This window comes from Vidua chalybeata, chromosome 29 (assembly GCF_026979565.1).
Source record: "Vidua chalybeata isolate OUT-0048 chromosome 29, bVidCha1 merged haplotype, whole genome shotgun sequence".
NCBI classification, from domain to species: Eukaryota; Metazoa; Chordata; class Aves; order Passeriformes; family Viduidae; genus Vidua; species Vidua chalybeata.
This window is the reverse complement of record NC_071558.1, coordinates 114,927-138,583: the sequence shown is the minus strand read 5'-3', so window position 1 is coordinate 138,583 and position 23,657 is coordinate 114,927. Positions and strand designations below refer to the sequence as shown.

Here is a 23,657-nt window from a genome sequence, read left to right as displayed (position 1 = left end):
GGAGCGTCATGTCCCCCGGGCAGAGGGCATGTCCCCGCCAGGCAGGACAGGATAACAGGCATGTAGGGCGGGATGTCCTAGCAAGCAGGAGCAGCAAGTCCCGCCAGGCAGAGGGCATGTCCACAGCAGGCAGGACAGGATAATAGGGCAGGTAGGATGTCCCTGGAAGGCATAGATGGAGGTCCCCATCAGAGCAGATAGGGGAATGTCCCTGGAAGGCAGGGCAGGATGTCCCCGTCAGAGCAGGCATTAACCCGAGTAAGCAGAAAGGCAAGAAGGCAAACAAGCCTAGTAGGGTCAGGCAAGGGGGCTTGGCCGGAGTTCGAGTGTAAGGCTCGGCAGGACGTTCGACCTTACCTCGGCAGGGAGACCAAGCTTCCCAAGCCTAGTAGGGTCAGGCAAGGGGGCTTGGCCGGAGTTCGAGTGTAAGGCTCGGCAGGACGTTCGACCTTACCTTGGCAGGGAGACCAAGCTTCCCAAGCCTAGTAGGGTCAGGCAAGGGGGCTTGGCCGGAGTTCGAGTGTAAGGCTCGGCAGGACGTTCGACCTTACCTCGGCAGGGAGACCAAGCTTCCCAAGCCTAGTAGGAGAGTCAGGCAAGGGGGCTTGGCCGGAGTTCGAGTGTAAGGCTCGGCAGGACGTTCGACCTTACCTCGGCAGGGAGACCAAGCTTCCCAAGCCTAGTAGGGGAGTCAGGCAAGGGGGCTTGGCCGGAGTTCGAGTGTAAGGCTCGGCAGGACGTTCGACCTTACCTCGGCAGGGAGACCAAGCTTCCCAAGCCTAGTAGGGTCAGGCAAGGGGGCTTGGCCGGAGTTCGAGTGTAAGGCTCGGCAGGACGTTCGACCTTACCTCGGCAGGGAGACCAAGCTTCCCAAGCCTAGTAGGAGAGTCAGGCAAGGGGGCTTGGCCGGAGTTCGAGTGTAAGGCTCGGCAGGACGTTCGACCTTACCTCGGCAGGGAGACCAAGCTTCCCAAGCCTAGTAGGAGAGTCAGGCAAGGGGACTTGGCCGGAGTTCGAGTGTAAGGCTCGACAGGACGTTCGACCTTACCTCGGCAGGGAGACCAAGCTTCCCAAGCCTAGTAAGAAGGTTAGGCAAAAGGCCAAGTAAGAGTTTGGGCAGGACTTAGCAGGGGTACAAGGCTAGAAAGTCCATCAAGGAGTTCAAAACTTAATCCAAAGAGAAAAAGTACAGAAGACAATAGATGAGAGTGTGACTAGTGATTGTCCTGGCCAAGAGACAATGTAAAGTGCCAAGAGGGGAATTTAGTTAAAAGAGATTAAGTTTAGTCAAGTGATTCAAAATACGAAGTTGGGAAGGGTCAGATGAGCTTTAGCTGCCTGTCAGTATATTCCATTTTAGATAGAAGCACCCTATTTTTTTTTAGTTTTGAGGCCTGAAATTGGGAAGAGGTTATAGCAAAGGAGCAAATCCTTCCAAAGCAAAGAGAATTCCCCCTAACAGCCCCTTGATATAGAACAACTATCTCATGCAGCTTGCTGGCTGGAGAATTTTATAAATAATGAGACTGTGAGAATATGCAAGTTACAAAGAAATAGAGAGGAAAACAAAGGGAATAGAGAGGGGAGACTAGAAAAATAAAGGAATGGGACCCCCTCGATTGCCTGTCCCCTTCTGCTCCTGTTACTTCCCCAACAGTTTCCCCAGTTGGTCCTTCAGCCCCTCCTATTGAGTCCCTGATTCCTTTCCCCCGTTTTCCCACCTCTGTTTCATCGCCCCTTCCCTTAGTTTCCTCAACCATCTCCCCAACTCCCTCTTCCCCTTCTCCAGCTGGAGTTTCCTTGCCTCCTCCCACCTGGGAGCTGAGGCCACCTTTGCCCAGGGTTGGTTCATCACCTGGCATGCCCCCTGGCCTCCAGTGTCTGTCTCCACTACTATTTCCCTGCCTGGTGTCTTAGAAAAAGGGCCGTATGGTGGCACCCAATCCAAAGCACCAAGGGTGGAGGGGCTCTTTCCCGTTAGAGGGGTTCCTGTGGGTAGAGCAGCTGGGGGAGTTAGGTTTGTGGATGCACCTTTGGCAGTTTCCAAAGTCTGGGGATTTGGGAAAGAGCTAAGAAATTTAGTGGAAGACCCCGTTGGAATATCTATCCAGTTGGACCAATTTCTAGGGCTGAGTATTTGTACCTGGGGAAACCTGAGCTATTCTAAGCATTCTGTTCTTTCTGAGAAAGGTCCAGATGATCTGAGCGGCAGGGGTGAAGATATGGGAAAGAGAGGGTGGATTGGGGCCCCCAGGGAACCAGGGGATGCCCTTGGTGGACCCCAACTGGAGTCCCAGCCAACAAGAAGGTAGGCAAAACATGAGAGACTATAGGGCCCTCATGATACGAGGGATCAAAGAGTACCCATAGGGGAAGCAACACGAAATTGGCCTTTGATGGTACTCAGGAGAAGGATGAGACCCCGGCAATTTGGCTTAACCAACTAAAACGAAATTTCCAGTTATATTCACATATAGACCCAGATAGCCCAGAGGGTCAAGTCCTCTTAAAGGTCTAGTTTGCCACCAAATCCTGACCCGATATTAGACAAAACCCAGAAAAGATAGAGGACTGGCAAGCAAAGAACATCAATGAGTTGCTCAAAGAAGCCCTAAGAATGTATTTAAGTGGGAAAGTAATCGCAGCAGCAGCAGCTATCCTGATAAAAGAAGCCCAAAAATTGATCCTGCAAGGGAAAATTAAAGTACAAACATATACTAGTGATCATAGATCACCTCACTCACTGGGTGAAGGCTTTCCCAACCAAAAAGGAAACTGCAGGTAGTTGCAAGAATAATCTTAGAAAACATCATACCACGATATGGGCTAGTCAATAACATTGACTTGGACCAAGGTCCACATTTTGTCGCTCAAACTTTACATCAAGTAACAAAAGCCCTGGGGATAAGGTGGAGGTTGCACACCCCATGGCATCCTCAAAGCTCTAGAAGGGTGGAAAAGATGAATAGAACTCTTAAAAATGTGTTAACTAAATTAATTGAAGAAACAAAGATGAATTGGCTCAGGTGTTTACCTCTCGCTCTCTTGTGCATCAGAACCAGACCTTGGTCTGACACAGGGGTCTCTCCCTATGAAATAATGTTTGGACTCCCTTTTTTTTTTTTTTTGTTTTTAATCACCCCTTTCAGTACAGCAGATTATCTGGAAGGGGAGGCAGCAACTCAGAAATATTTAGAGGTCATAGGAAAATCCCTAGAAGGCCTCCGAAAGAAGGGGTATCTCTCCCAAACTTCCCCTCTAGACACCAATGCGCACATCAGTCCTGGGGACTGGGTGTTGATAAAGTCCTGGTACACTACCACTCTATTAACCCCCAAATTCGAAGGACCTTTCCAGGTACTACTCACCACACACACTGCGGTACGGACCCAAGAAAAATGCTGGACCCACGTCACCAGAGTTAAAGGACCAGTGCCACCCCCAGACGCCAGACCAGACCCAACAGTGTCACCCGCCTCCTCTTGTGCATGGACAGTAATTAAGAAACCAGAGGACTTAAAATTAACTTTAAAGTAGACTTGCTAGAGACTGATATACAGTAAGGTGTTAAGAACTGTTTCTGAGTTAAAGTACCATAGAAAAGGTTTAAGTACTTGGTAATTGTTTAATAAGACTAAGTGTCCTTTAGCCAAAGGAGTTACAACTTGGTTTCTAAAGAACACTAGAATTACCCTCAGGCCTGAGTAAAAGCATACAAATGCCAAAAGTTAGCCCTCAAAAGACTGTAAGTTGATGCGGGCTTAAGCCCGATCAAAGAAGTAGAGGAGGGATTTGTTATGAACAGTTTCCAGGTGTTCCCCGGAGACGCGGGCAGGGCTTTCCTAGTTCCCATGGCAACACTAAAAGAAAACTACTAACTCTAGCCAAGTACCGATATTGAAATGCTAATTAGCCAATTGCTCTGTTTGTTTTCTCTAAACTACCTGGCCTCCCACCCCTCCACGCTGCCATTCTGGGACTAACATGCAAATAAAAACCCCTTAGGATCATGGGAGTATTTTTAGGAGATAAAAATGAATATAAATCAAAAACTGAACACAATAGAGGAGTCTAGATAAATGCCCTAGCTGAGGAAGAGGGAAACACATCCCCTGACTGGCTTTTAACCGTCGCCATCACCTAAGAAGGAACATACTATATTAGGCTCTGAGAAGCAGGGCGATAGACAGACAGAGAGCCCTGGTGCTGCCACCACGGAAGGAGTGGGGACAGCTGTTGTTCTGGACTTCAGCAACAGACTCTGCACACCACGCCTCCTCATCCTCGGGCCACCGGTGTGCCACAAGGAAAGGAGAAAGGACAGCTGCTGCTCGGGACTCCAGTGACCGACTCTGCACGCCGCCTTCCTTCCGGCTGCCTGGGAAAGCTACGACCACGGGGGCGAGCTCTGCGTCGAGCCCCCTGCCCAGCTGATCTTTTTAATAAAGAGCTGAACATTAATAAAGGCATAAGCCCTGTTCATTTCACCACGACATTAGGACTATCTTGGGTTAAAAAGTCATATAAAGGTCTGACCACAACAGAAAAATCCTCAATCCATGCTCGGCAGTATCCCACCAACCCTAAAAACTGCTGTAACTCCTTTTTTGTCCTGGGTAATTATAATATATGTTATGGAATAATTTGTGCTTATTTAAAGTATACATGAAATAAGTTGTGCTTGTACAAAAAGATTCTTAAAGTTTTAAAAGACCACAAGCCGCAGCCGGAGGAAGATTGAGAAACCAAAGATGGCAGCAGAAAGAAAGACCTAATTTACAAACGAAAAAGCGTGGCTCCGTGCAGAGATGGGCCCTTTCCTGGGACAATCCAGGAGACACCTAAGCGATGAATACTCGAGAAGTATCTACAATCAAGATAGAGTCGCCAGGAGCGTGGATCCCAGTACCAGATTCCTGTAACTTGACGATCAGCATTCATCATTTCCCAGAAACAGCTGATAATTCAAACACCTTATTACTTCTTTGCTTCTCGTGACCAGTTGCTACTAAAATCCTTATAGCTTTCTGAGTAGCCTTTGTTTCTTCAGAATAACACAAATGACAAAGTGCCTGTCTTGGTTTCTTCCACCTAAACTCTGCTTTACAAAATCTCAGTCTTTTCCAGTTCTCTTCCTGCACAATCTAATCTTCAGTTAAAGCATTGTTTCCACTGACACTCACTTTGCTGCCTTGCAAAAGGCTGTGCCTGTTACAACAAAAACTCTGATATGCCCACAAACAGGACCCCCCACCCTCTGTATCTCAATTCACATGAGTCAGGGCCTAAGTTGCTGTGGAGGGGAATTCCTGGAATTTCTTTGATTCGTTCTACTACAGTTAAACAAATCACCATACTGTAGTTTTTCTACATAAAATGCTACACTTGCTGCAAACAAAATCTTAAAATCTCTACAAACACAACCATACAATCCTGAGAATCAAATTACCACAATGCAGGGAAGAACCACACAAACTCACTGGGAAAGAGAGTATCTCTCAAAGTGCCCACTTCTCTCAACACAACACAGTATACAACACTTCAGCATCTACCCACATCAGCTTCCTTTAGTCTCCACACACACTGGACACAATCAAATAACAGCACACAGCAAAATTATTAACTGGATCTAGTGATTTACTGGAGTCACAAACTGCCAGGGATCAAGTCTAAGCCACTGGGGCAGAGGAACCCCCTGAGTGCAGCGTTCTCTCTTTCTCCCTGGTCCGGGGCAGCTCCGATACCCTCCAGCGCCGCCTCCCCCCGGACTTCCGGCTTTGCTGCTTCTTTCCCGCGTGACGCTGGGGAGTCTGCCGGGTTCGGTCGCTCGCAGTATGGGATCCGAGGTAAAGAGGGAAAGAATCACCCACGAGGAAAGCAGGAAGGCTTTATTGTCGCTGAGAGCTGCAGTGGGGGGGGTAGCGACCCGCGCTTCCCATTCCACATGGGGGAAATGGCGGTGGGACCCGGGAGGGAGCGGGATGATATAGGGGATGTGATAGGGAGGGCAGACGCCACCCCCCAATCCGTGCGAGTGACGTGATGATGACGTAGGACAGTGACCAACCAGAGAACCCCACAGGGGCAGGCACCGAGCCTCGAGCTGAGTGGGATCGTGGAGATGGGGCGGTGGACATGGGGTTTCCTGGGGCCGGATGGGGGAGTGGTCACAGGAGCGGCAGAGGGGATAGCCCAACTGCAGGCAGCATGGGGCCAGAAACCGCGGGGGGAGGGGGGGGGGAACAACACGGGGGAAGCGCAGGGGTAAACAGGACTTGGCTAGCTAACACAAATAAGAACCCCAAAAACCCAATCCCAGGATGCACTACCTGAGTTCATCTAGCCATGGTTAAAATGTGCACAATCTACACAAATCACCATCTTTAAACACAATAAATGTTCTTACCCACATTTCTCCACTTATTCCACTTCTCTGCGGGGCACTCTCTGCCCCCACAATCTGCCCCAGCCAGCGCCTCGGGCCTCACCCGGGGCACTTCAGATGTGGGTAAAACTCCCCCCCGTTCCACGGGTACACTCGCTTGCTTTCTCATACAGTACACACTCACACGATTACAAATACATTAACATTAATCACTATGTCTGGACACCACAAGCACACAAACTTTGGGTTCACTTGACTCACCCCCAAGAGTTGCTAGCAGTCGCTCTATCGAGCAATGAACCCGTTCCCAGTCGTGCTATCAACCAGGGTACCTCTGCTGCTGCTCGCAAGCACAGGAATGAGGCTGTGCACTCAGACGTCTCTGAGTGACTTACCAGCAGTCCTATCTCTCTCCCCAGGGCCCTTTGATATACATACCATTTATCCACACACCAGCAGGTTGTTGTCTGTGTCCACAGGAGGCAAGCCGAGACAGAGCAGACCTCCTCCAAGGAATATCCCGGGGTATGCCTAGGAGGTCCACCCCCTCTCCGCCCCTCCAAGGACAGAGATCTCCTACCTGGCTCACCAAAATGATTTGTGGAAAAAAAAATACTAACTCTAAAACTTGTAAAAGTTGTAAAGCTGGAATGTTTATTGCAGTGCTGGATGCATGTGAGGATTGTTCTCCCTAAAGGACATGCGCACCCCTGAGAACTCCTGATCCTTTTTTATTCTCCCTTACTAGTACATATGTATAGAGTTTCACAATAGGTTCATGTATATTTATTTAACTGGTTTCACATTACAACTTATGATTAGTCCTTGTACAGAGAACTCTTTGGTTACTTTGTTCATCTTTTGCAGACTCAGCTTTGGCTCTTCATCTTTTTTTTTTTTAAGTTCAAGGGTGAAATTTCAGATTTCACTTAAATCTGAAATGGATTTCTACTTCGTTAAATTTCCACTCTGTTTCAGGACCCTCCTCTGTACAGATTTTGTTGCTCACATGTGGAACTGGGGGTATATGACTTCATTACCTGAAGCTGTATTTGGAGGATTAACCACTGATATGTAAATAGACCAAACTTCTATCTGTCTGAAAAACTATTGACTATCCTCCATTTTGAGTGTAGACCCTTGAAGAGGCTTTGTCTGCCCTTAATGTACGTGAAGGCTCTTCATTAAATGTATCTGCTTGTATTCTCTTAATTCTGTCTGGGCTCTGTTTTTAGGTAAGCCAGTGTAAGAGATGGTCTGAAGTGCCCCTCATTTTTGCCTCACGTTTGCCGCAATGGCAGAGGCTGAGATCCTGGAGACCCCAGTTGGAATTCTGGTTTGGGTGAGGTGGATGATTGTTTGCAGGTATGTTTGCTGTGCTACCATGAAGCTCTGCTTCAAGCAGGGCCTGGCAAGGACCTGGCAAGGAGCAGCTTGTTCTACATGCTTACATCTGCTTCACAACCTGCTCACCACAATAGCCCATGAATTTTCCCACCTCTTGGCTAAATGAACTTTCTGGGGTAACTCTGGTGATCTCCCACAGAAGACCTCTCATCTGTCTCAGGACCACTGTGATGGATGGATTTTGATGCCCCCTCCCAAAGACTGAGACTGAGACCCCTATCACAGGGAGGAGGGCTGGCCTGATCGATGTGAGATGTTTGACCAGGTGTGGTCATTGGATCAAGAAGACAATGGCTCTCACTCACTGCTGATAACATGACCTGTTCCCCATCGGTGGCTTCAATGGACTTATTCTTCATTGTACCTGTTCCCCCTCAACAATTTCAATAGACTTTCATTGTCTTTTGCCTGTTCCCCCCCTCGACGGAGGACTATAAAAGACCCCTGAGTTAACCAAGACTTCGAGATTCTCCCCAACGCGGGAAGGCGGATCTCCATTTGTCTGGACCAGTGAGGATTTCATCTGTGTTGGTAGCTATACCCTTCCCCTATCTCTTTTTCTATCTTTTATCTTCTTTTCTGATCCCTCTATCGCATTTGCTGTTGGCCCTTAATAAAGGTGTATTTGTTGTGATTAAACTGATGGTCCCCTGCTGTTTGCCTTTTGCACTTTTGGGATCAGTAAACAAACCATCACAACCCCCTGCTTGTTCTAGCAGATCATGACAGCCAAGAAAAGACTTCATCCTCTGATGGCCCCAGACGAATGGCAGGAGGCACTGTGGGAGGGCACCTGCCGAGCTAAGTGGTAAACAGCTCCTCCGATGCCCAGGACAAGCCAAGCTCCCTGCGAAAGACCGGTGGAAGGGAGGGGGAAGAAGCACCTGCTGAGCACACCTGTAATCACCCCTCGGTGGCCGGCACAACCCATACCCCCTGCGGATAATTGGAGGGCAGAAGTGGGGGGAAGTACCTGCTGAGATGCCCTAGTAATGGTCCCTTGGATGGCCAGGGCAAGCCACAGCCCCTGCGGCTGAATTATGGGTGAGGGGGAGGGATGCATCTTTCAAGCTAACCTGTAAATGGCCCCTGCCATTATCATCAATTCGGGTGGGCCTGGCCTCTTGAGGGCCAGCTCTCACCTGCCTTCCAAACACTAGGGCTCTGTGCTTTCCTTTTATGGAAAAGACTTGTCCTGCTTGACCAGGCAAAAATGGCTGAAATTGGGATTCCATATTCAAAATTCCCTAAGTCCAAGGGTTGCTCCCAGACCAACCTGCCAGGAAAGACAGATCTGGCTGGCACTGGCCTCTGGCAGCTCTGTCTCATCTGTGTCTGAAACACTGTGTGAGAAACAATGCTCACTTTTTAAAATTTCAAAGGTTTATTAAACCTTAACAAAATACAACAAAGGACTGAATAAGGAGAAAGAGCAGTGCTGAGAGCCCCTGTGACCAGCAGGCACAAGCTCGACTACAAAAATGGATGCTCTGCCTTTTATACCCCTGGTTCCTCTTGTCCTGGATTGTAAGATAAGTGTGTATTCTATTTGCCCTCTGATAGAAGGTGGGACAGTTATCTTCTGTTAATTGCCCAGTTCTTTATCTCTTTCACAAACCAATCCTACCTCTGGGAAATATCTTCTCTTTATGGGCCATTGAGTCTTACTGCATGACTGATAAAATTACATCATCTCATTGTGAGATGGTCTGCCCAGGGGGAGGAGCCAAGCATTCCTACCTGGATAGAATCTGAGATTTTGAGACTACAGCAGCCTTTTCCACTGGATTCCCAGAGGAGCAGCCCTTTTCCACTGGATTCCCAGAGGAAGACAAGGCCCATCTACACCACTACTAGATCTTCAGAGGAAGACTACACCCTTCTACAGGATCACTGCTTCAACAGAACCACACCTGTCAGTCCAGGAGGACTGCAGCCACCATTTAAATTGGACTGCTATCAACACCCTAACCAACAGGGTGTCAGGTCATATTCTGACTTTGTCAGTGTTATTTTGTATTACTGTGGGGTTTTGGTGGTTTTTTTTTTGTTTTGGTTTGGTTTTTTTTGGTTTTTTTTTTTTTTTTGTTTTTTTGGGGTTTTTTTGGTTTTTTTTTTTTTTTTTTTTTTTTTTTTTTTTTTAAATTTTCTTCCCTAATAAAGAGCTGTTATTCCTGCTCCCATATCTTTGCCTGAGAGCTCCTTAATTTCAAAATTATAATAAATTCAGAGGGAAGGGGTGCACATTTTCAATTTCAGGGGAGGCTCCTGCCTTCCTTAGCAGACAGCTGTCTTTTCAAACCAAGACACCTCTCAAAGTCTGTCAGTCAACTCTTCTTTGCCATCCATTGGTGCAGATCACTTTCTTACATCTTGATTGGAGGTCAGGTGTTGCCATAGTAACAAGCCTTCTATCCCTCCAAATGCCCCATCTGCCAAGGGCATTCAGTGACAATACAAGGGAGAGGGGAAAGAACATATCACAATGGGATGAACATATCACAATAACTATATATCAATAAGACTTCTCTTAACATACACATAATATTAATCTCTTAATTGTGGGAGCCAACCATCACATTACTCATCTGTAACAACAACAACTCAGTGCTTTCCTTCCTATGGAGACCACTGTGACATTGCGTGGGCTTGTGGAACCAAGGGGACCATTGTGATCCTGTGGTGTTCCATGGGACCAAGGAGTCACTGTGGCATTGTTCAGCCCCAAAGAACTGAGGGGCCATTTTGACCCTTCAGGGCCTCATGGAACCAAGTGAACATGGAACAGGTCTGGCTGGTTTGGGTTCCCAGGGGCTGCCTGACACATCTGACTGACCTTGGCATGTTTAGAGCTGCTTCTTATCTGTCCCTAAAGCACGGGGGCTCCATGCTTTCCTTCCTATGGAAAAGAACTGTCCTTCTCCTCTAGGTGCCCATGGCCAATACTGGGATATCACCTCCAAATTTCTGTATATCCAAGTATTGTTCCCAGATTAAACCTGCCAGGACAAATAGATCTGGCTGGCTTGACCTCCCAGGGACCATCTCTCCTCTGCCTTCATAACACTGAAGTCTGTTTGGCATCAGGCAGCTCTCTGGGCAATCCCGCTTCCTTCAGGGGCTGCCATTTCCCCTGTGCCCACTGCCCCCTGAAAGAACAGGCTGGCCTGGACAGGGAACAAACACAGCTTCTCCTGGGGAAAGCCTCATCGAGGGGTCAGTTTGCCTTTGGTCATTGCAGTGACTGCAGGAAAGTGATATCCTACCATGGGACGTTTCTTGGTCAGTTCTAGACATAAAGAGTGGAAAATTGTCAGTGACTTGGGTTTTGGCCTCGAAGCCACCACTGTGGTTCGCAGGGAGCTGCAGCATGGCATGGCACTGTCTGTGCTTGGGTGCGCTTGCTTTGGAGGTGGTGTTGCATCTGATGGGAACAAGGGGGACCCTATGGGGCTGGGGGTAGCTATGTGAGCCTTGAGAGTCTCTGTGGCACTGGGGGAGCTCTATAGATGGGGGTTGTAGTCAGGGGCTGGGGAGCCATAGGGGGTCGGGGGAGCTGTATATGGCGAGGAGAATGCATGGGGGGGGGTACAGCAGTGACCTCTCAGCCCGGTGTGTCCTCTGGAGCCACCATTTCCACCCTGTCTCTGTCCCTATCCAAATAGTTCCCATGCTTGCCTACATTTTTGGGAGTCTGTCTCTATGGCAATCATTTGTCATCCAGAGGCAGCTCATCATTTGGGACAGGAGGTGGGTACTCCCCTGTATTGTCATCCCTCCCCCTCTCCCTCAGCTGTCACCCCAAAGCTGCTCAGGGGTTCTGGGGAAGGGCAAAGATTTGTTTGGGGCAGGAAGACCATGGGGAGCTATCCTCAAACTGTGCACTGTGTGGGTCCCAGGCAGGGACAGTATTACCGCCTGGGGTTCTTGGGGTCTATACAACCCCAGCTGTCTTTGGTGTCCTGGATAGCGCTAAACACAACCTGTCCAGGTCCCTCAGGCAAGCTCCCAGCTGCAGGCAATCAGCTCAGCTCTTAAGTGAGATCAGCTCTTTGGTTAATTCAGCTCTTCAGTGATTTCAGCTCTTTGCTTGCTAAGGTGCCTCAGCAGATGCAGGGAGAGAGGAGAAGGCTGTATAAGGTTCCACAGAGGTGTCTTTATTGGCAACTTCTGTGAAGTGTTTCAGTGACAGCTCTTCTGCCGAACTGGGCAGAAATGGGGGTTTATATAGGGTGTAGGGGTTTTGGGAAACAGTCCAATAGTAAGGGTCGAGGCAAATATGACCTATGGTCTTACAGAGAGACAATGAGGGTCTGAAGGTGGAAGAGGGGCTACTTTGGACCGGTCATCATGACTAGGCAAGTGACCACCAGGGAGGCCTTGAAGGGCCTGTGGCTGCTACAGGAGTGGACTCAGTGAGTGGGAGAAGCAGGGCTGGGCTGGGCTGTCCCCAGGCCAGAGGAATGTGTCTGAGGTTCCCTGGTCCCTGCGGTGTAGGGGTGCATTGAGGGCCCTTCCATGGCCTGTGGACTGTGGTGGTGCTGGAACCCCCCACCCATGGGTGCTGTTGCTGCAGCTTCTGGGTGTCTCTGGTGTGCCATTTGTCACTCCCCTAGCTGTGATTTTGTGTCACAGAGGGGCTGGATGCCACTTGCAGAGCCCTGGGGACTAGAGGAGAAGATGGGGAACTGTCAGTTCAGATGGAAGGAGAGAAAGTTTGACATTTTGATTGAGCCCCACAGCAGCCAGTACAATGTGAGACCCCTAGCAGTGTCAGTTCAGCTCCCCATAGCAGGCATATCTGTGCTCCTAGGGACATCAGTCCTCCACTGTCCCTGATGTCCCCACTGTCCCCTCTGTCCCTGCCATCCCCATGTCCCTGCAGATCACTGTGAACCAACAAAAAGCACTGTGAACTGTGGACAGTGGAAACATCCTATCCTTGGTCAGGGCTCTCAGGGTGGCAGGAGATGGGACCCTGGAGCTCGTGGAATGGAACCAACACAACTGATACAGGTATGGAAAGGGACCTGCAGGGGCTGGGGACCTCCAGGGGGACATGGACTTCCCATTCCATGGAATGGGAATCCTTACAATCAGGGTTTTGGGCAAGTTGCAAAAAGCAGGTCTCAGAGACAGCAGAACTGCGATTAGAGCTAAGCAGTAGACGTAAGATTTGTCAGCAGAAAAATTATACAAGATGTAGAAAGTAAGGACAAACAGAACAATGGTCAGTGTATTAATCCTTGGCTAGAATAACTCTCTAAGTTACAGAAAAGTATATCTAGCAAGATATTAGGAAGTTCTAAGCTTAATAATGGAGCTCTGTGCATTGTATCTTAAGGCTTACAAGCAGGTATTGTATTTGAAATAAGTGAGCATTGTTTTAACCAAGGGTACATGTGATGATAGTGGTTGGATAGAACTACTGCCAATATGCTTTTGCTTTCTGTGATTGGTCAAAAATCTTTTAAAGTTGTAACATTGAGTTCTTTGTCTGCTGCTGAGGATGTGAGCTGTTGGCATCTTCCCATTGGCATGGGAAGATGACAATGGATACCCATTACCAGGTAATGAGACTGATGCTGGAAAATAAACAGCTCGAGATGAGTTCCTCAGCTGTCCTGTCCTGTTCATCATTTGTACATAGACACATGGCCAGCAATAAATGGTGCTCCTGTTTGAGGAGGATTGTTAGACTAGAGGAATAAAAAAGAAGATCGTGGACAGTGCAGTCGCCGGAGGCCCAGGTTGTTAACGGGAGGAATAGATCATCCCCTTCATAGTCTGTAACTGATATTCTTGTAAGTAGTAAGTAGCAACTTTAGGGGCTCCTGGGCAATGAGATGGGAAACCATCTATCTAAACCACAATGGGACATCTTTTACCAGCTTGAGACAATATTACAGGATAAAGAACGTTCAGATATCTCAGAACATGAACAAAAGACCTATTAATCTGGGTCAAAGCAAATACTCATTGTGTTCAAAAATCTTTTAAAGTTGTAATATTGAGTTCTTTGTCTGCTGCCGAGGATGTGAGCTGCTGGCATCTACCCATTGTCATAACCATGTAATGAGACTGATGCTGGAAAATAAACAGCTTGAGACACGTTCCACAGCCTTCCCTTCCCGTTGGTGATTTTGTACATAGACTCATGGCCAGCAATAGGGCTGATGTGGATTCCTCTGCAGACAGCTTGGGAAAGGTCCCCCTGGCCACCTCCACAGTGCCACAGGCAAATACCACATACAGTTACAGAGCTCTGCCCAGAGCTGACAGGGAAAGTTCATTTAAAAAAAAAATCACCAAGAAAAAGACAACTCTTCCCCCAGCAGAGCTGCTCCCTCCTTCTGTAGTTTCACCTGCATACACACAGGACCTGAGACTGCAAGCAATGAGCATTCCTCTGGCACATCTGCAGCAGAAGCAGCTTGAGAACAGCGTTGCAGCAGGACTCTTCTCATCCCAGTGAAAAAGGCCTCTTGGCAGGCAGCTTGAGGACCCTTGGAAAGGGCAAGGGGGCCAAGAACCTCAGCCCACAGGAGAGAAAAGGGCTCTGAATTGCTCGCTCCTGGCACGTAAACCCTTCTCCCAGGCTGCTTCACACACAGGATTCTTCCAGGGAACTATGCAAAGCTGAGAGTCAGCTCTGGCTTCTCCATGTTCCATGTCCTAAAGTCACTTGAGAGAAGACATTTAGGGTCAGCTCCCATGCCCCAATCCCTCCTGACCCAGGCCACAGCACCGGGAAGGTCTTTGCATGCTGAGGCTTGGTTGCAGCCAAGGAAAGCTCCTGCCTCAGGGTCACCTTTGCTGCTCAGCCAGACCCCCAAGTGTCTCAGCAGCAGGAAATTGTTGCATCTGGGTAGTACCAGTGCTGGCAAACGCCAGGCCTGGTTAGTGCAGGTGCCAGTAATTTGCTGGATCTGGAGTCCTGGCACCGGCAAATTACCAGATCTGGGTAGTGCCCGTGCTGGCACTGGGATATTGCTGTATTTTGGCTTTCTGTGCCATCAAATTGCTGAACTTGGGTTCTGCTGGAAATAGGAAATTGCCGGGTCTGGGAACTGGCAGTGCCAGCAAACACCGTATTTCAGGCACCAGGTGCTGGGAAGGACTGAATCTGGACCCCTTTCAGTAGTATCTCATATGGAGGAATGAGGGGCAGGAATGCCTTGGGAGGATACAACAGTTTAGGTTAGAGTGACAGCTAGGGGCTTTTTCCCATGGTTCTTTGTTCTTGATGTTAATAACTGTTGTGACATCACTTCTAGTCCCTTCCCCAGTTCCAGAATGTTCACTGTTTCATACTTTCCCATTGGTCCTTGTTATATGCTACTCCCCCTCTGTCTAGCCATTGGTTACTGTCCCTTTACCCTGTCTTTGTACCTCCCCGTAGCATGTCTGTGGAGCTGAAGCGATGCAAATCTGGGGCTCTGGGACACACAGGCCCCTCCTGCTGTTCTCTTCCATGCTGTGTTTTGTGCACACACACAGAGGAACAAGGGCAGATCAGTGCTGAAGGTCCAGTTCCACAACACTGTGGAGTTGCAGATCTTGCTGAGCACCCTGGAACCCCTGGATTTTGGAAAAGCCAAGCTGAGGATGCTCTGAACCCAGCTGTGAGGGACTCCATGGCAAGCATCCACAGAGGGCAAAGGAGCTTGGAATGATGGAAGTTTTCAAGAATAGCTTCCTGAAAACACAGCAGTGCTCCATCTCTGCACAGGATCAGGAAGAGGGCAGAACCAGAGACCATCTGGGCCTAACAGAGAGTTTTGGGTGTGCCTAAGAACAAATGAAGCAGCAGCACAGTGCCTGAGACTCAGACATGTGACCGTGCCAGTGCCCAGAGCGCTGTCAGGCAGTGCTGGGATCCCGTGTGTGGTTCTGGTCCCCACAAGCAAAGAATGGCAACCCCAGCCTCAGACCCAGTCAGAAAGCCAACCAAGTGAGACCAGAGGGAGGGCACTCTTTCAGGTTCTCTTGGGCATGGCAACAAAACAACCCCTGCTGCTTCTTCCTCTGCCTGTGTTTGGGCTGTGCTGGTGGCAGAGCCAGCCAGGTTGTGCTCTGTGTTCCAAAGGCTCTTGAGAGTGGGCATGAAAAACGCTGCGTGCACAGTGGAGACTCCTGGAAGGTGCTGGCAAGAGCGCCCTGCAGGAACAGGGCTCTGGGCTCTGGCTGGGAACAGCCTGGTTTTGCTGCAGTGACTTCAGGAGGTGAGGCAGGTGAAGAGGCAGTGGGCACCTTGTGTTTGTAGAGAGCCTGGGGCTGCACCTCTGAACCTCCACCTGGAAACCCACTTGGGGGATTAGGAGCTACAGCTGGAGTGCCTGTCCTGAAAGGACCTGAAGTCATTCAGCCTTGCCAGCTTTTCTTAAGAGTATGTTGGTGTTCCCCAGGAAAGCTACATGTCTGGGGAAATGCCTTGGGAGGAAAGGGGCTTGCTTCTCAAGGGAAGTGCTTCCCAGGGAGCTCCCAGTCAGGCAGGTGCAAGTGTCCCCTTTTGGCTCTCTGTGGTCCTCAGTCCTTGAGGTCCTTTGCACTTGGCAGAGGGGCAGGGCAAGGAAGAAGGCTGTGAAGAGCAGGTTTGGCATCCACCTGGACCTGCGGAGACCAACCCAAGCACCTGCAGCAGGGTGTGTTCCCCGCTTTGGACAGAGGTGTGAGCAGCAGCATCTCTGTCCAGCCGCGAGCCCCAAAGCTCTCTTTGAGAGCTGTGAATTAAAAGGCCTTTATGCACACACTTTTCACATCTTCCCTGTCTGCTGGGTTTCAACTCTTGGCAATATGTATTTGCCTCTTGCTTGGTGGATGCTGCTGTGGCCCAGGGCCAGCACAGAGCTGGGCTGTGAGGGCCAGGCAGCGTGGAGAGTCTTGGCTGATCTTGGTGTGTCCCTGGCCTCAGAAAAGGCTGGGAAGATTTGCCTCCCAAGGCATCCTGCTCATTGGCTCTCCCTGTGCATCTTGGAGAGAACAAGGTAGGCATTTCTGGCAGCTGGGCATCAGCAGGCCTTAAAATGAGGGTGTGTTGTGGAGCAAGCCCAGCTGAGATACCCTGACAGGAGCCCAGTGCTCCTTGCTCCCCTGTGCTGACACGTGAGCGTTTCTCTGGTTTTGGGATGACCCTGGCTGTGTGAGGGGGTGCTATGTGGACATGAGACAGTCGGTCCCGTCCCGCTGGGTCCCAGCAGTGCCTCGCATGTTGCCTTCTGATGAGAAGGCGGGTGACCTGGTTTCAAGACACAGCACGGCAACCCAGCCTCACCCGGGTTACTCGGGCCACAGACATGCACAGACACCAATGTGGTGGATGGTCAAATGGCGTTTATTATCTTATCTCATGGGGTTAAATAGTCAAGGGGGCTTCACTACATCAGAAGGGGATGGTGGGTCTGGCTAGGGTTAGTAAGGAGTGGAAAACTACTGAGTTTAGGAAGGGCTGCATGCTTTAGGGGTAATTGATTAACTATAGCAGGAAGAAGGGGGGAAGGGTCTAGCTTTCCGTCACATCCCGAGATCTTCCGTTCGCCTGTCCCTATCTACCACATCTCCCCCCCCCTTTTTTACTAATGAATGAGGTAGTTATAAACATAGGCACTAAGGTGAGGTATAAAGTTGTAATGTGTTAAGGGAAAAGGGTTTTTTTTTTGGTAAACCTGAGTAATCTTCGCAAGGGAAGTTTAGAGAACCTCTGCGACTGGCAGTGTCCTCGGTTTTTGGTTCACAGCATTTGTTGCCGGCCTATGAACAGGATGTTGGCCCGTTCTAGGCGAACTTGAACAAATGAGACCAACCTGTTTAGTAGGCAAGGTCCGAATGTGAAGGTTAAAAGCAGTATCACTAGCGGGCCTACTAGGGTGGAAATTAGAGTGGTGAGCCATGGTGATGGATTGAACCAGGACTCGAACCAGCTCGTTGGGTTTCCCTGTCTTTCTTTCTTTAAGCCAGTCTATCTCGGAGTTCTGCCATGGAGTCTTTAACGACTCCTGTGTGGTCCGCGTAGAAACAGCATTCCTCCTTCAAGGCGGCACACAGACCTCCTTGCTGCATGAACAAGAGGTCCAGTCCCCGCCTGTTCTGTAAGACCACTTCCGAAAGCGAGGAAACTGATTTCTCTAGAAAGGAGATGGATTTCTCGATCCTCTGCAGGTCCTCGTCGATGGTCATTTGCAGCTGAGCAAGCCCTTGGTGTCGGGTCGCGAGGGCCAAGACACCTGTGGCTGTGCCAGCTGCTCCCAGGCCGAGCAGCATTGTGATAGTCACTCCCGTTATTATTTCTCTTTTGTGGAGTCGGCCGGGCTCCTCGAAGATGTGGTATACCTCCTCGTCTGAGTGGTACAGGACCCTAGGAACAATTAGAACTTGGACACAGAAATCGGTAGCGTCATTGAATTTGGCAAGGAACACGCAAGGACTTACCCCAGATTTCTGACAAACCCACATCCCAGATGCGGATGGGACCGCCCACTTGTTGATCTTTCTGTTGGGCTTGACGACTTCGGTGCAGAGGTTGCCTTTCTGCTTTGCCAAGGCTGCATTGCCAAAGCATTTGCCCCGGCCTGTGACTTGACTCAGGGTGATTCCCCTACGGGGGGTGTCCCATCTGCACTGGTGAGGGGCTTCGGCTGTGGAGTAACTGAAGGGGGTGTCTAGAGCGACTCCTTCGTAGAAAGGAGGTTTAACATCGTAACAAAGCCAGCAAGAATTGGTTAGGTTTGGGTTGGATTCGTTCAAGGATAGAAAGGTAGCCTCTAGCATGCGGAAGATTGGTTCTGAGTCCGACTCGGCTAAGTGGCCTATTTGGAAGGCATCTGTATGGCCGGTCGGGATATCGGTGGCCTTTGTGGGTAGTGGTTTGGGATGGGTAACGTTTTCCCCTTTTAGCACGTCCTTAATAACCATATTGGGTCCTACCGGTCGGGGTGCCGGTGGTTGGAGCCTGATAATTCGCACGTTCACCCACTCTTTTGGCGCCTTGAGGACTACCGTCCATGTTCTGCCTGTGGCCCAACTAGGGTGTTCTGGCTGTAGGACCGTCATGTTATAGTCTGTGCACTTCTGATGTTCGGGTTGTGTATGATAGTTGTCATAGACCCCTCCCTTGAAGGCGGGCTTTTTACAGCCGGTAGGTGCCCAGGTGAACTGCAAGAATCTATCGGGCTCTTGTGGTTCCCACCCTTCTCCCGATGGTCTGGCATCTGTGACAATGGTTTCACAGCCCCAGTGCCCGCAATATCCCCACCCCGGGTAGTTACAGTACTTTTTCCCAGGGTTGGAGGCTGGACACCAGTAGGACAGGTACATGTACATGATGTGCGGGTGATGGGGTCGTAGTTTTGGTCGTCCTGGAAACAGGTCGGTGATATGGAACACGAAGGATGGGGTGCCTGCCGTGGTGATTTCTTTGAACACCTTGTCACTTGAAAGATGCTGCATGACCCACCTGAATGGCTGATGGGGGTGATAGTCTGGGTTGGCTCGCCCCTCGGTGATGAGCCCTAATAGCAAGATCGCACAAAACCACCATTGCTGTCTGGGTCTCACCGGTGTAGGATTCTTGGGTGCTGTCTGGCGTTTTGGTGGTTCGTCGCTTTTCTCTGGAGCCGGGATGTACGCGTTACGGGGATGACCCACGAGCATGTCCTGTAAAGAGAAACTCGCAATTCTCGTTAGTCCCCTGGGTTGTGGCTGTATTGAAAGGAAGCAGTCCTTGATGTTTAGCACTGCGCATGGTTGCCCTTTGGGGTTTACCAGATTATATATCCTTTGCTGATTTCCCTCTGGTCCGGTGATCCTCACCGGGAAGGCTTTTACTGTCCCTGAGGGAGCCCACTTTGCACAAGCTATCTTTATTCTAGCCCAGTCGGTAAACTGGGCTGGTTCGCGTTGTGATTGCCTTTCGATGTGGCTTAAGGCTTCATTCGGTTTTGTTTCAAACCGTGTCAGCTCCGCTTTTTCCGTTTCTGAGTCCCCGTCAGCGTCCGTCAGCTCTCCCGAGCTGTCGGAACTGGTGGAGCTCGACTCAGAGCCGGAAGTCGAGTGCCAGCGCGTTTCCGGGTCCCGGTGCCTTTTCGTGCAGCTCTGGCCCCGTCCCTCCCCCTCCCTTCGGGGGTGGTGCCGTTCCCGCCCCCTGGGCTTGCCCTGCCGCCCGCAGGGGGAGGTCTCTCCCTTAGATGGTAGCAGCTTTGAGCATGGCTCCCAATTGGGTACGCGCTCTCCGCCGCCCCCCTCCTCCTCCTTTCCTCGCGGCTGCGCACTAGCGAGAATCCGGGTATTCGGGGTCTTCCCGCAGGGAGCATGCGCGCCCCGCCCATCCTCTCGGTCATCCAGCGCCATGTTCGGCGGGGTAGGGCGGGGGCGGCGGCGCCGCTCGTCCCTCCGCGTCTCTGGCTTCTCTTGCCAATTCCTCCCAAAAGGACTGCGTGCGCTGCTGCGCCCCCGGCGCCGAGTCGCCGATTCGCGGTGAAGGGACGGACGGGGGGTCCGCGAGTTTTTCGGGAAGCCCCGCGGGGGGGGTTGGGCTCGGGCTCGGACTCGGGGAGGGGGGGGACGCGCCCGGTCCCCCCGGGTCCCCGCTCCCGGGTACCTCGCTATCGGGGGCGGTTTGCGTTGCCGCTCCTACCCCCAGTTTGGGTGTAGCTAATAAACATGCGCTTGCCGCGCTCCATGTTTCTTGTTCCTCTAACGCCTCGCGCAGAGCCCGCTCGACTTTTCCCCAAGCCTTGAGGCTTTTCCCGCTGCCTGAGGTTTTTGTTTCCTCGGCTAATGCGGCCGTACATTTCCCCCACACCTCCGGGTGTAATATATCCACGGGACGTTCAATCGTCCCCAGCTCGAGGAGTCTCGCAATAGCGAGGTAAAAATCCTTGAGCTTACACTTAATTCCCCACTGCTTATAAATCGAACTTACGACCTTCGCGATGGCCTCCATGTGGATCGCTGGTCCGGGGACGTCTCCCCCGCCTAGAATCGGCTTGGCCGTTCTGGCCGCTGTCTCTCGTCCAGGAGATTCCCGCTACCCGAGGGTTTCGGCACCATATGTCGCCTTCTGATGAGAAGGCGGGCAACCTGGTTTCAAGACACAGCACGGCAACCCGGCCTCACCCGGGTTACTCGGGCCACAGACATGCACAGACACCAATGTGGTGGATGGTCAAATGGCGTTTATTATCTTATCTCATGGGGTTAAATAGTCAAGGGGGCTTCACTACGTCAGAAGGGGATGGCGGGTCTGGCTAGGGTTAGTAAGGAGTGGAAAACTACTGAGTTTAGGAGGGGCTGCATGCTTTAGGGGTAATTGATTAACTATAGCAGGAAGAAGGGGGGAAGGGTCTAGCTTTCCGTCACATCCCGAGATCTTCCATTCGCCTGTCCCTATCTACCACACTCGCAGCAGTCCTGCATCCACGTCAGGATGCTGGCCAAGAGAGGTCCTGGATGCTGAGGCAGCTGATTTTAACCTTGTGCAGTGCCTACAGGTCAAGGCCAACGGTGTTCCCTCAGGATACAGCAGTCCTGAGGGGTCTCCCTTATTCAAAGAAATCGGCAGACAAATGCACTGTCTGCCAAAAGCCCTTTTACTGACCTGGCAGGAGGGCAGGGGTCTGCACCCACTGAAATGTTTCTCCGCCACGTATAAATTTCAGTGGGTTGATTGTATCAAACATACCGTCCATCTTTACATTGCTGAGGTGATTCGATAGGCAGGGGGTTAGAAATACATTGTGTCAGATTGCTGTACTTGAAGCTGATGTCCAGGCCCTGGCCAGGAGCCGTCTCGATGCCCCAAAGCAGCACCAAGTCTTCCTCATGGCTTCCCTGCACAGGGCTGACTCCACACTTGCCCTTAGTTCTTCTGGTAGACTATGTCTAAAGCTTTTTGTCAAGTCACTCTCAGGTCAAGTTAGGCCTGCCAGGTTTTTCTTATGCTAACTGGTGCTAAGTACTTAGGTATGTCTGTGCTAATTACTTGTTTACTCATCTGAATTGCTTGTGCTTCCTTATGTCAAAGGCCTTGTTTCATTGCCAAAGGTGCCTGAGGCCACCTGCTCCTTGTGGCAGCAGTTGCTTTCCTGTGGAATGTTCTACCTACCCAAGAGTAAAGAGGGAGCTGGAGAAAGAGCTTGCCAGGCTGTTCTCCATCCTTCACCATCACTCGTGGTTCAGTGAAGAAGTCCGAGCTGAGCGCAAAGGTGCAAATGGAACAGCCGTGCACAGGAAGGCTCGGTGGGAAGGATGATCCAGGAACCACAGGCCTGGCAGCCTGAGCGTGCTCCAGGGGAAGGCCTTGGAGCAGATCCTCCTGAGTGCCATCCCACGGCACCTGCAGGGAACCAGGGCGTCTGCTGGAGGGTGGGAAAGCTCTGCCGAGGAACGGGGACAGCTGGGGCTCCTGGCAGGGTGTTGAGGGACCTGTGTGGGAGTTTGGGGGGGTTGGTGCTGGTGGGGTGTTGAAGAAGGAGTTGTGTGGAAGGTGAGAGGTCTAGGCTGGAATTTGAGTCAGTTTGAAGGCAGCATCTGTGTTTTGGCACAGCTTTGGTTAGGGAGGGCAGAAAGAATATCTGTGACTTTTCCTCTTCATGGTCCTGATTCTGCTGCAGGGAACAAGAGGGGAGAGCTGTACTTTACTGGCCACTTAGGTATCCATACCAGGGGGAGGATTCACCCTTTTGCCATCTACTCATTTCTTTGGGCTACTTTTGTACCACTGAGTGGACTTTCATTTCTTGAGAGCTTTTATTCCTTAAGAGAATTAGGATATTATCATCCCTTCAGAGAAAACCAAATAATGGCCCTTGTTTTTGCCCTTTTTTTGTGTAGTGTTGTGTTCTGTAAAGTGATCCTCAGTGGATGAGGTTAAGGCAAATGAGTTGCTGCTTTGAGATGGGAAGCAAAATTCCAACTCTTCACCTCCTCAGGCCATCCAAATTAATTTGGGAAGTTTGCAAATATTTGGAACTACTTCAGTTGAGCAATGGGAAGTAAAGCTTTTCTGAACTGAGGATTCTTACTTGCCAGATTCTTCCGTGCCTTGGCCTCTAAGGTGTTTTTGTGCTGAAGGCAATAACTTCAATGAGAAAATAATTTCAGCATGGGGTAAGAGCTTCTGACAGAGACCAAGCTGTGATAAGCTGGAAAGGACTCTTTGTTCATCATTAAAGAAACCACAAGACAGAAAGGAGAAGCCTTGTATAGATAACAGAAAACTGCAAGACAGAAAGGAAAAGACTTGTGTAGATAACAGAAAACCGCAAGACAGAAACTAGATAGTATGTTGACTACTTAAGCTGACTGTGCAACTAGAACTTAGGCGCATATAACTTATAACCTTATATGGAAAAGATCATTACAGGGCCATGAACTTTCACCGAGGAGGAAGAGAGGAGCCTTCCTCAAACGACCACCAGAGAGTAGAAGAAGACCCCCTAGCAACAGAGGGCGCAAGCGCAGAGTACACCCAGAAATACCACGGACACGGAAGAAGAAAGAGTATAAAAGACTGTGGGAAGGGGGGAAACAGTGTGAGCCGTTGGTGGAGCGCTGACTCCCTGGCTGCACCCAGCGCTGTTTGCTTGCCATTGCTTGCTGTAACCAATAAATTTCTGATTGACTCTCGAAAGGCTGAACAAATTATTCGCCTCAATTTATAACATGGGGACCCCCTGATGTACCCCCGAGGGCCATCTGCGGCTCAGCTTTGGAGCCCTGCCAGCTCCAAACATCCCCCCCAAAAACCCCAAACCCAGGGAGCCCCGGGATATTTGGGCCAAGCTCCCCCTCCCTGGGCACCTGCGGGATGGGGGCGATGCTCCCAGGGTGCTGCGACTTCAGGCAGCGCCAGGGCCACGCGATTCCT

General features: G+C 50.4%; 1 protein-coding gene and 1 long non-coding RNA gene across 2 annotated transcripts; one reads left to right on the top strand and one right to left on the bottom strand.

Annotated features, from left to right (window-relative positions):
- The first annotated feature begins 10,511 nt into the window (after window positions 1–10,511).
- LOC128801342 (uncharacterized) lies at window positions 10,512–23,379 on the top strand. Its single transcript, XR_008435176.1, has 3 exons — window positions 10,512–10,580; window positions 12,678–12,808; window positions 23,144–23,379. It is a non-coding gene; the product is annotated as an uncharacterized LOC128801342 (long non-coding RNA).
- On the bottom strand, window positions 17,109–23,153 carry LOC128801327 (MLV-related proviral Env polyprotein-like). The gene has a single exon (XM_053967148.1). The coding sequence runs from the start codon at window positions 20,135–20,137 to the stop codon at window positions 17,741–17,743; it is 2,397 nt and encodes a 798-aa protein (XP_053823123.1). The 5' UTR covers window positions 20,138–23,153; the 3' UTR covers window positions 17,109–17,740.
- Window positions 23,380–23,657: the final 278 nt, after the last annotated feature.